Source organism: Myotis daubentonii, chromosome 16 (assembly GCF_963259705.1).
Source record: "Myotis daubentonii chromosome 16, mMyoDau2.1, whole genome shotgun sequence".
Taxonomy (NCBI): Eukaryota; Metazoa; Chordata; class Mammalia; order Chiroptera; family Vespertilionidae; genus Myotis; species Myotis daubentonii.
In genome coordinates, this window is record NC_081855.1 from 20,640,896 (window position 1) to 20,652,822 (window position 11,927).

At 46.4% G+C, this 11,927-nt stretch overlaps 1 protein-coding gene across 2 annotated transcripts in view; it reads left to right on the forward strand.

Moving 5' to 3' along the window:
* ZZEF1 (zinc finger ZZ-type and EF-hand domain containing 1) overlaps window positions 1-11,927 on the forward strand; it is a 113,694-nt gene that overhangs the window by 98,704 nt on the left and 3,063 nt on the right. For both annotated transcript variants that reach the window (XM_059669038.1, XM_059669039.1), the window contains exons 49-54: window positions 2,064-2,207; window positions 3,684-3,852; window positions 4,008-4,106; window positions 4,477-4,642; window positions 9,877-10,030; window positions 10,623-10,694. In XM_059669038.1, the coding sequence (XP_059525021.1) occupies window positions 2,064-2,207; window positions 3,684-3,852; window positions 4,008-4,106; window positions 4,477-4,642; window positions 9,877-10,030; window positions 10,623-10,694 (804 nt within the window). The remainder of the gene's footprint in view (window positions 1-2,063; window positions 2,208-3,683; window positions 3,853-4,007; window positions 4,107-4,476; window positions 4,643-9,876; window positions 10,031-10,622; window positions 10,695-11,927) is intronic.

Sequence of the window (11,927 nt, forward strand, 5' to 3'; positions counted from 1 at the left end):
ACTCCTCCTCTGTCCTCTCCCCACCGCAGACCCCAAGGGTTTGAACAGCCTTCCTCCAGCAAGTGCCTTCCTGGAGTGAGCTCACGTGTGTGGCTGTAGGACTCCCCAGCAGGTGTGAATGCAACACGGGCAGGGTAGGGTCACTGTTGAACTCTCCCAACTACTGGCCTAGAGCTGAGCTCATAGCCGAGGACAGACTTGGTGCTCAGAGTGTTTGGAGAAATGATCCCATAAAACTCGTCTTTGCAGTTTTCCCTTTTTGTTCTCACACTTTCAAGTCTCTCTTTGATAGCCTGTCTTTTCTTGTGTTCCTAGCATCTCACTTAGTGAGCCCAGGGCACAGAGTTAATTATAAGTCTGGTAGCCTGTTCCCATCCCACAGGAAACCTCCAGGGCGGTTTGTGTCTTGTCTTTTCAACCATTGTTTCTAGAATGTCTACCCCAGGTCAGACCCGCTGCCAGCATTTGTACCTGTATTACATTGTGACCGGAGGTGAGGAAGTCAAGCGGGGAGGCTTCTCCAAGGCTTCCAGCTTCTGGGTGGCAGACATGGGGCTCACCAGGGCCTGTCTGTGCATCCTCTTAAGTCCAGTGCTCTAATTTAAAGTTCAGTTGTGACAGGTGGAGGCCATTTTTTATTTTCTTTTTAAATCAAATCTTCAACTTGGTCATTTTTTTAAAATTTTATTTTAGAGAAAGGGAAGGGGAGAGAGAGAGAGAGAAAACATCGATGTAAGAAAGAAACATTGATTGGTTGCCTCCCGCACACACCTCAACCAGGGATTGAACCTGCAACCTGGGTATGTGCCCTGACTGGGAATGGAGCCCACCACCTTTTGGTGTACAGGACAATGCTCCAGCCAACTGAGCCACACCAGCCGGCTCAACTTGGTTTTTTAAAGGAGTGCTGGGTTAGCAATCCTTCACGGGTCTAAAACCATTTCTTCCACCTCCTGTTGGGTAGAAATGAAGAGTTCACATAGCAGAAAATGGTCTCTAACTCAGGAGGCCCAGGTACTGTCTTCCGCTAAACTAGAAAGTTTTATCACCACCTTCCCAATTTCCAGGTGCAAAAATCTTTAGTCACACTTGCTGCTCTCTTCTTCATCCCTGTCCTGTCCCCTTGCCATCCTCACCCCCTCATACACACACATATACTGTATGTGCAGATTCCTTAGGAAGTGAATTTATCCTCTAACCCAGGGGTAGGCAAACTTTTTCCGAGATCAGACGAGATCGGGCGCGTTCAGGGTGGTATGGCCGTAGACAAAGGCAAACTTTTTGACTCGAGGGCCACAATGGGTTCTTAAACTGGACCGGAGGGCCCGAACAAAAGCATGGATGGAGTGTTTGTGTGAACTAATATAAATTCAAAGTAAACATCATTACATAAAAGGGTACAGTCTTTTTTTTTTTTTTTTTTTTTTTTTTTTTTTTTTTTTTTTTTAGTTTTATTCATTTCAAACGGGCTGAATCCAGCCCGCGGGCCGTAGTTTGCCCACGGCTGCTCTAACCCCTAATTTGCCACCCAATTCTAAGGCCTCTAGGTCCTTTCCCAACCTCAGAGCCTGGGCATCACTGGCATGTTTGCTGTGGCCACATTTCTTATTTGGAAGTGAGAAAAGGGGGCATTTTGCCTCTGATAGTCCCTGTCTTGAACATGCCCTTCCCCCGTTCCTACCCCACAGAGCTGCTAATTCTGCACCTCACACTGGTCATTTATCCCCTTGTGCTGTCATTGTTTGTCTGCATGTCCCTCCCCCTGCTGGGCTTGGGACTCTTCAGGGGCCAGGGCTGTCTCTGATGGGTTCTGTTGGTTCTTTCAGACTCCCTTCAAGTAGTGTTGCTCTGAAGGCACTGCAGTGTCCTGGTTTTCAGCAAGAGCTCCTTCAGGGTGGCCTGGCCGCTGGGGTGGCTTGAGGGACTGGAGTCAGGGTCCAGGATGATGCCAGCCCCTTCGGATGGGTGTTGGGTTGACATAGACCCTCCCTTCTTCCTGATGGAGCAGCGCCATGGCCGTGCTGCTGATAGGCCTTGATGTTCCCTGCCTTGTGTCCCGCCAGATCCTGCAGAAGGTGCTCCAAGGCTGCCGAGAGAACATGCTGGGGACCATGGCCCTGGCTGCCTGCCAGTTCATGGAGGAGCCAGGAATGGAAGTGCAAGTGAGAGAGTCCAAACACCCATATAACAACAACACCAACTTTGAGGTATGATCCAGGGTTGGCCAGGCTCGCCCAGCCTCAGGGCATGCAGCTGGCAGGACCCACAGGGTTGCTGAGTAGCAAGAATCTCATCAACTCCCGCAGCAGCTCTTTCCTCTCCTGACAGCCCCGGCCAAGAAAGTGCTTCCTTAGTCTCAGCTGCAGTCAGAGATTCTGCACAACCAAGTCTTCCCTTCTCCTGACCTTGTTTGTATAGATGGGTCATCTGGCCCTGGGGGAGAGTGTTTTCCCTGCAGCAAGCTCCTTGGAGTGACTTCTAGGTATCTTCCAGCAGTGAGTCTGAGTTCAACCCTCACTCTACCTGTCTCCTGATGACCTGGCCACACCTTGGAGACTCCCACCCCTTTGTGTAATGACACAGAACTGAAAAGCCTCATGGGATCCATCCTTAACTTTGTACCCTGACAGGGGGAGATAGGAGTTTGGATGAGGCACATGTGGGAAGTCCTGTTAGTCTCACTGACTTAAAAATGTCCCTACATTTTTAAGGGACATTTGAAAAGGGCTTTGGCCCTTTTCAAAACGTTGGCGCTGTAAGTCATAAGCTTCTGAGGGGCCAGCACACTATAGCACCAGTGGTGGATGACAGAGAAACTCATGCTTGCTGAGATTTCCTTTTGCAGAGTGTAAACCTCCTCACTCTCTTCCTTCTAAGCCTCTTCTCTTGCTGTGTTCTTGGGTCCAGCCTCACTCCCCCAGCTCCGTGTAGGCACATCTGGTGAGCTACCAAGTCCTACCTCAAAGGGGATTGCCTATCTTCATCACCCCAACTCTCCTCTAGCTTCCTTCTTCTCATGCTGGCCTTGCCTCAGCCTGGCCTTGGTCACACCAGCTCTCAGAGCGATCCTTGCACAGCACAAACCTAAGGCTTTCTCCTGCTTACAATCTTTCCAGGGCTCCCCCTGCCGTCCAAAGCCTAAACGCCTTATTTTAGCACACCAGGCTTTCACTTTTGCTCCTGCCAGCCTCTCCAGGGTCACATGTCACCCCGCCCTCCGTCCTTACCTCGCAAGAGTGTTCTCACAAAGTTCACCCTTCACCCAAGACACAGCAAGCTCCTTGCTGTTCCCTGAACATGCCAGACTTTCCAGAGCTGTCTGCCTGAAATGTAGCCCCATATGGTCACATCCCCCTCTCACCTTGTCTCCTGCCATTCATTTCTTCTTGGCAGGCCCCTCCTCTCCTCTTCATTCTTGGCAACAACCTGAACATCCCCTCACTGGGACTCTTTTCTGCCCTCCCCGCCTTCTCCAGGTGAAGTCTGCCTGCCGTGCCCAGTCTGCACAAGTGTCGTGCCTGCTGTGCTCGCAGCCTTGTGGGTGCTTCCGTCCCAGCTAGACTGAGAGCTCCTAGAAGCAGGGCTCTGACTTACTCATTCCTACTTTCCCAGTTTCAGGACTTGGCATGAGGTAAGCCCTCAGTAACTGACCAGTAACGAGTGTTCTCATTTCCCTTCCTTAGGATAAAGTTCACATTCCTGGTGCAATCTACCTCTCAATCAAATTTGATTCTCAGTGCAATACAGAGGAAGGCTGTGACGAATTAGCCATGTCCAGCAGCAGTGACTTTCAACAGGATCGACATAACTTCAGTGGGTCTCATCAGAAATGGAAAGATTTTGAGCTTCCAGGTATATAAATACTTGGTTTTATTAAACTTAATACTAAGAAGGGAAATTTTTGGAGGATTTAAAATGGGGTTTATTATATTTCATCAGAAACCCCTCACTTGCCATTCCCTCTTACTGCAGTGTTCTGACCTGTCTCTGGTTCTTGTATGACACAGGAGATACTCTGTATTACCGCTTCACCTCTGACATGAGCAACACCGAGTGGGGCTACAAGTTCACTGTGACGGCTGGACACCTGGGGCGATTCCAGACAGGTGTGTGCTCTTCTCTTCCCCTGCCAGGGCCACTGTGAGGGTGTAAGTGCCATTGTGTCATTGATCTTCATTAAAATCACAGCAGGTACTTTTCTCTAAGACTTGCACAGATTTGTCTCGCAAACCCTACATGTGTTACTCTTGAATATGCTATCTAGTTGGTTTGTTGTAAACCTGAATGGCCAGAGAGAAGAGCCACCTAAAAAAGATGTTTGTTCTCTTAGAATTTCCAGGGCATTTTTGCAAAAAAAGGGGAAATGAAAATGTCCCTATGTTGCTTTTACAAAAGGCATAATTTCAGGGAACATTTAAATGATCAATTGTTTCATCATATTTATTAAAATATCTGTGTTTTGTGGGGCGTGCCCAGGATTTGAGATTTTGAAGCAAATGTTGTCAGAAGAAAGAGTTGTGCCGCACCTTCCCTTGGCCAAAATTTGGGAATGGCTGGTAGGCGTGGCCTGTCGCCAGACTGGTCATCAGCGACTAAAAGCCATTCACCTACTTCTGAGGATTGTGCTGTGCTGCAACCACAGGTAAGCTGCCTTCGGGAGATGAGTCTCTTGCTGGGTATTTGTATGGTGAATATCTCCTCCCACTTTGGGGCTTGCCCTTCCACTCATTTAGTGGTGTCTTTGGTGAAAAGAAGTTTCTAATTTTATTTTTTACTAGGGGCCCGGTGCACGAAATTCGTGCACTGGGTGTGTGTGTGTGGGGGGGGGGTGTCCCTCAGCCCAGCCTGCCCCCTCTCACATACTGGGAGCCCTCAGGCGTTGACCCCCATCACCCTCCGATCGCCTGATCGGCCCCTTGCCCAGGCCTGACGCCTCCGCCAGAGGTGTCAGGCTTGGACAGGGGACCCCCATCTCCCCCTGATCACTGGCTCTGGCCCCCACCCAGGCCTTAGGCCTCTGGCCCAGGAATCATGCCTGGGCAGGGGACCCCCATCTCCCTCTGATTGCTGGCTCCACCCCCCGCCCAAGCCTGACGCCTCTGACCCAGGCTTCAGGCCTGGGCAAGGGGACCATCATATCCCCCCAATCCCCGGCTCAGCCCCCCATCCAGGCCTGATGCCTTGGCCAGAGGAGTTGACCCTCATCACCCTCCGATCACCACTCACCGGATCGGCCCCTTGACCAGGCCTGAGGCCTCCGGCAGAGGTGTCAGGCCTGGGCAGGGGACCCCCAGCTCCCCGCAGTTGCAGGCTCCGCCCCTGCCCAGGCCTAACGCCTCTGGCTGAGGCGTCCGGCTCGGGCAGCGGGGACCCGCAGCTGCAGCGGCCCCGCGATCGTGGGCTTCGCTTTAGGCCCAGGCAAGGGACCCCTAGCTCCCGGGACTGCCAGCTTCGACCGTGCCCAGCTCCCATCGCTGGCTCCACCCCTACTTCCTGCTATCACTGGCCAGGGCGGCAAAGGCACCTGATTCTCAGATCATGGCTGGGGGGCAGGGCAAAGGCGGCCCCAGGGCCGCCTTTGCCCTGCCCCCCAGCTCTTAGCTCCCCCCTGGGTTTCTGATCACTGTCAGTGGCAGGGGGCTTCTTCCTGCTTTCCCTTTCGCCTCCCTGCATTGTGCCTACATATGCAAATTAGCCGCCATCTTGTTGGCAGTTAACTGCCAATCTTAGTTGGCAGTTAATTTGCATATAGCCCTGATTAGCCAATGAAAAGGGTATCGTCGTACGCCAATTACCATTTTTCTCTTTTATTAGATAGGATACATTTTTAAAATATATTTTTATTGATTTGAGAGAGGAAGGGAGAGGGAGAGAGAGATAGAAACATCAGTGATGAGAGAGGATCAGTGATCAGCTGCCTCCTGCATACCCCCTACTGGAGATTGAGCCTACAACCTGGGCATGAGCCGAACTGTGACCTCCTGGTTCATAGGTTGATGCTCAACCACTGAACCACGATGGTCAGGCAGAAGTTTCTAATTTTAATGTCTTCCATTTTATTGATCATTCCTGTAATGATAGTGCTTTTGTTGTGCTGTTTAGGATATTTTTGCCTTACTTGGCAATGGGGTCATGAAGGTATTTCCTGTATGTTATCTTCTCAAAACTTAATTGTTTTTTCTTTCACATTTAGATCTACAGTCAACATGGAATGAATTTGAGTGAATGATATGAAGTGTAGGGGCAGATTAGTTTTTTCTCACATGGATCTCTACTTGACTATAAGGACCATGTTTTCCCTCACCACACTCCAGGGCCATCTTTGTCACAGAGTAGGCATCCACTGTGCTTGGGTCTGCGTCTGGTTTCTTTTGTTCCATTTGTCTTTTTTATTATGCCGGCACCACACTATCCTAAATCTGTAGCTTTATAACAAACTTACATATCTAGTAGTATACATCCTTCATCTTTAAAATTATCTTGGCTGTTTTTAATCCTGCATGTCCATATAAATTTTAGAATTAGTTAATTTTTTTCCAGATTTATTGAGGCAAAACTGAAAAATAAGATTGTAATATGTTTAAAGTATAGAACAGGATGATTTGATAGCTATATATATTGTGAAAGGATTCTGACCATTAAGTTAGCACCTCTCACTTCACAGTGTACAGGGTTCACTCTTCTCCACATCTTTGCCAGCATTTGTTATTTCTTGTTCTTTTTTATAGTAGCCACTAGAGGCCCCGTGCCCAGGTTTGTGCACTGGTGGGGTCCCTTGGCCTGGCCTGCGGGCCCTGGGCCGAAACCGGTTGGACACTTAGCATATTAGCCTTTTATATATATAGATGGGGTGATATCTCATTGTGATTTGATTTGCATTTCCCTTATGATTAGTGATGTTGAGCACCTTTTCATGTACCTGTTTGCCATTTGTGTTTCAAAAGAGGACATTCTGGCAACAAAGAACTGCTGCCACCAGGATACTTTGCCCATTTTTAAATTGGGTTATTTGGTTTTTTGTTACTGAGATGTATGAGTTCCTTATATATTTTTAATATTAACCCCTTGTCAGATATATGGTTTGTAGATATTTTCTCTCTTTTAGTAGGTTGCCTTTTCAGTTTGTTGATTATTTCTTTTGCTATGCATAAGCTTTTTTTTTAAGTTTTAAATTGATTTTAAGGAGAGAGAGAGCGATACATCAATATGTGTGAGAGAGATCATTCGGTTGCACCCCAACTGGGATTGAACCCAAAACCTAGGTATGTGCGCTGACCAGGAATGGAGCCTTCTGGTGCACAGGATGATGCTCCAACCAACTGAGCCACACAGGCCAGGGCTGTGCATAAGCTTTTTAATTTGATGTAGTCCCACTTGTTTATTTTTGCTTTTGGTGTCAAATCCACAAATCATTGACAAGACCAGTGTCAAGGAACCTAGCCCTATGCTTTCTTCCAGGAGTTTTATAGTTTCAGATCTTACATTCAAGCCTTCAATCCATTTTGAGTTGATTTTTATGTATGGTGTAAGATAGGGGTCCAACTTCATTCTTTTGTATGTGGATGTCTAGTTTTCTCCATACCATTTATTTAAGAGACTATCCTTTTCTCATTGCATATTCTTGACACCTTTGTCGAAAATTAATTGACCAATGTGCATGGGTTTATTTCTGGGCTCTCTTTTCTTTCCATTTATCCATATGTCTATTTTTATGCTAATACCATTCTGTTTTAATTACTATAGCTTTGAAATATAGTTTAAAATCAGGAAGTATTATACTTCTAGCTTCTTCTTTCTTAAGATTGCTGTGGTTAGTCAGGGTCTTTTGCAGTTCCACTGACTTTTAGAATTATTTTTTCTATTTCTGTGAAAAATTCCATTGAATTTTTGATAGGGATTACATTGAATCTGTAAATTCTTTGAATAGTATGAACATTTAAACAATATTAATTCTTTCAATTCATGAACACATTATCTTTCCATTTCTTTGTGTCTGCAGTTTCTTTTGCCAATGTTTTATAGTTTTCAGTGTACAGATCTTTCACCTTCTTTCTTAAATTTATTCCTAAGTATTTTATTCTTTTTTATCCTGTTGTAAATGGAATTGTTTTAATTTCTCTTTCTGATAGTTCATTGTTAGTTTATAAAAACACACTTGATTTTTCTCTATTGATTTTGTATCCTGTAACTGTACTGAATATATTAGTTCTAACAGTTTTTTTGGCAGAATCTTTAGGGTTTTCTATATATCATGTCATCTGCAGATAGAGACAGTTTTACTTCCTTTTTAATTCTGATACCTTTATATCTTGTTCTTACCTAATTGCTTTGGCTTTTTCTTGCCTAATTGCTTAGGCTATGACTTCCAGTATTGTGTTGAATAGAACTGCTAGAGTGGGCATCCTTGTCTTGATCCTGATTATTTTATTTTATTTATTTTTTCATTGATTTCAGAGAGGAAGGGAGAGGGAAAAATAGAAACATCACTGATGAGAGAGAATCATTGATTGGTTGCCTCCTACACACTCCCTACCAGGGATCAAGCCTGCAAACCGGGCATGTACCCTTGACCAGAATCGAACCCAGGACCCTTCAGTCCACAGGCCAATGCTCTGTCCACTGAGCCAAACCAGCTAGGGCCTGATTATTTTATTTTTATAGATAACACGCATGCATGCACACATACCCTTCTCATCTGATGGAATTTTGATACTTTAGATCAGTTTGAGAGAATTAAGATTTTTATACCATTGAATTCTCTAATCCTCTATTATTTAGATCTTAGTAATGTTTTATAGTTTCCTATGTAGAGGACTTATACAACATTTTGTTAGATTTATTCCTAGGTATTTAATGTTTTTGATGGTATTGTAATTGTTATTTTAAATTTTTATTTTTAATTGTTTTTACTTATATATAATTAATTTTCATGTATTGCCTTTGTCTAGTGACTTTGTTCTATTTGTTAATTTTATGAGTGTATAGGTACGTTATTCAGCACACGGCCATGTTATTTATAAATAATGAGTTTTATTTCTTCCTCTCAATCTGTAGAAACTCTTTTTGCCTTTTTGAACTAGCCAGGACTTTCTTTCTTTCTTTTTTTAAAATATATTTTATTGATTTTTTACAGAGAGGAAGGGAGAGGGATAGAGAGTTGGAAACATTGATGAGAGAGAAATATCGATCAGCTGCCTTCTGCACGCCCCCTACTGGCGATGTGCCCGCAACCAAGGTACATGCCCTTGACCAGAATCGAACCTGGGACCCTTGAGTCCGCAGGCTCTATCCACTGAGCCAAACCGGTTAGGGCAGGACTTTCAATAGAATGTTGAATACAAGTGAGGATTGAAGACTTAATTGTCTTATTCCTCATCTCAGAGGGAAGGGTTTATTTATTTTTATTTTTAATTTTAATTTTAGAGAGAAACATCAATTTATTGTTCTACTAATTTATGCATTTATTGATTGGTTCTTGTATGTGCCCTGACCAGGGATCGAACCCACAACTGTGGTGTATAGGGATGACACTCCAACCTAGAGCCATACCAGCCAGGGGCTCCACCTAACATTTCACTTGAGATTTTTTCAGTCATTGGAAGTTCTCTGTAACAGCCATTTTTAAAGATGTGCAGTTGATTTACATGAATGTGCTTCAGGATCTCCTGTTTCCGTGGTGTCTTGTTTTGAAGTTTAGGTTCTGCCCCTTTCCTTATTTGCTGGTGAATATTTTTGACTCTTGTAGGAAGAGGGGGAGTGGGACTATCCCTTAATGATTTTACTAGATGTGGGGAAAGAGAGTCAGAGTTGCAGTTCCTGTTACCTACCATCTGCCTGATGTGGTGCTCAGTAAACCTACCCCATCTCCTCCCACAGCGACCTCTGTGACCTTTCGCTGTTAAAGCCCCTGTGGCAGCTCTTCACCCACATGGAGTACAGCCTGTTTGAGGACGTGACACAGCCGGGCGTCCTCCTCCCCCTGCACCGCGCCCTCACGGAGCTCTTCTTCGTCACCGAGAACCGCGCCCAGGTGAGGGTCCGGCCCTGCTTCTACCCTGGCACAGCGCTGCCAGGTGCTTTTTCTCCCTCTGCTGCCCAGGGCGGGAGAGTAGGACTCAGATCACAGCCCCATCCCCAGCCCTGGTCTCAGCTAACCTGCACAGGGAGGTACAAGTGGCCCAAGTGTGAGGCCCTCACCACCTCAGTCCAGGCAGCACTGAGATTGCTTATTTTTCTAGGCCTAAGGCCAAGGGAAACTGGCTTGGATCAGCCCTTGACAACATTGAGTTTTGGAAAATAAAACGGATGGGTTCTTTCTTCTTCTTCCTTTTCCCCCTCTACTCAGCACAATAGACTTATTAATGTGAGAGATGAAAGGGCCTTTCAGAGTTCTTGAGCTTACCCCCCTCCTTTTATACATGAGGAAACTGCCTTGAGGAGGGAGGTCGCTGCCCCTCCGTCACCCTGGGCAGAGCCCCCTGGAACTAGGCACCCGGCTTCTCCCGGTCCAGCTCCTTCCAGGCTCTTGGGTGAGGTGCCAGCATAGCGAGCACTGATTTCTCACTCGAGGCTTCTGTGGTTGGGTGGGTGTCCATTAACGCTGCACCGTGCTCTCCCCACAGGAGCTCGGCCTGCTGCAGGATTACCTGCTGGCCTTAACCACCGACGACCACCTTCTCCGCTGTGCAGCACAGGTACTCTCCCACCTCGCGCCGGCCCTCGTGCTGCCTGCCCGTGGCGGCCGTCCCCATCACCGTGGCCAGGACAGAGAGCCTGTGCTTGTGGCCTGAGTACAGAATCCACCCAGGATTTACACGGAGCTCTGTTCCCATTCAGTCACTTCCTTCAGCGTCTGAGAGAGCAGTCCAGCCCCATCTATCAGTGTCATCCATATTAAACTGTGGGGTCAGAAGACACTAGCAAGAATTTGTGTCTTTTAAACCAAAACAACCAATGCCTTAAATTTACAGTTTGGCCGGTCCCTGAAGTTTCCATAGAGTTAGATTGCAGATATTTTGGGATGTAACTTTCTTTCCTAGGAGAACTCTCTTCTGACAGCTGTTTGGTCTCAGGATCCCTTTTCACTTTTAAATTATGGAGGATCTCAAACAGCTTTTGTTTATGTGCTTTATATATATATATTGAAATATACCATTGGAAATTAAATTAGATTTGAAATTTAGAAATTAAGACAAAAATTTTAAACATTTATTATCAATTCATTTAAAAAATAACCCATTCCATGTTCACATGAGTAGCCTGTTTGGTGAAAATCAGAGGGGTGGCGTTGTGTTCCATGTCTGAAAATCTCTTTAACATCTGCCTTAATAGAAGACAGCTGGAGTCCCATGTCTGCTTCCACCTGTTATATTACCACACATTAGCTTCTGGAAAACTCCACAGTGTACTTGTGAGAGTATGAAAGTGAAAAAGGCAAAACCACGTCTTAGTATCACCGTGGAAATTGTTTTTACTACGTGGAGCCCCGGAAAGCGTCTCAGGAACCCGCAGGCCCCACATCCCCTTCTGAGAAGCTCAGGCTCAGACTCCTTGGACCTCACAGAGCCTGTGGCCCAACCCCCGCTGGGACAGATGGGGCACTGAAGCTCAGAGGAAGGGAGATGCCCAGGGTCACACCTGCGTGGGCTCTAGCTGGGACTCCCAGCCAGAGCTTCCCCTGCCCTGCCAGTGTTCTTCAGCGAACCCTTCCTCCTGCAAGAAGGGTCAGATGCCTGCTTAGAAGCAGGGGTCCCCCGTCAACTGTGGAAGAGCTTGTGTGAATTCTCCTGAGACCTGTAGGCAGAGTGAAACCTCCTAATGGGCGCCCACTGCACTGCCACCACCACCCCTGGTTGCACGACAAAAAATGAAATTTAGACATTTAACCGTGTGGGCACTGAAAGCTGAACATTGCATATCTCTGTGGG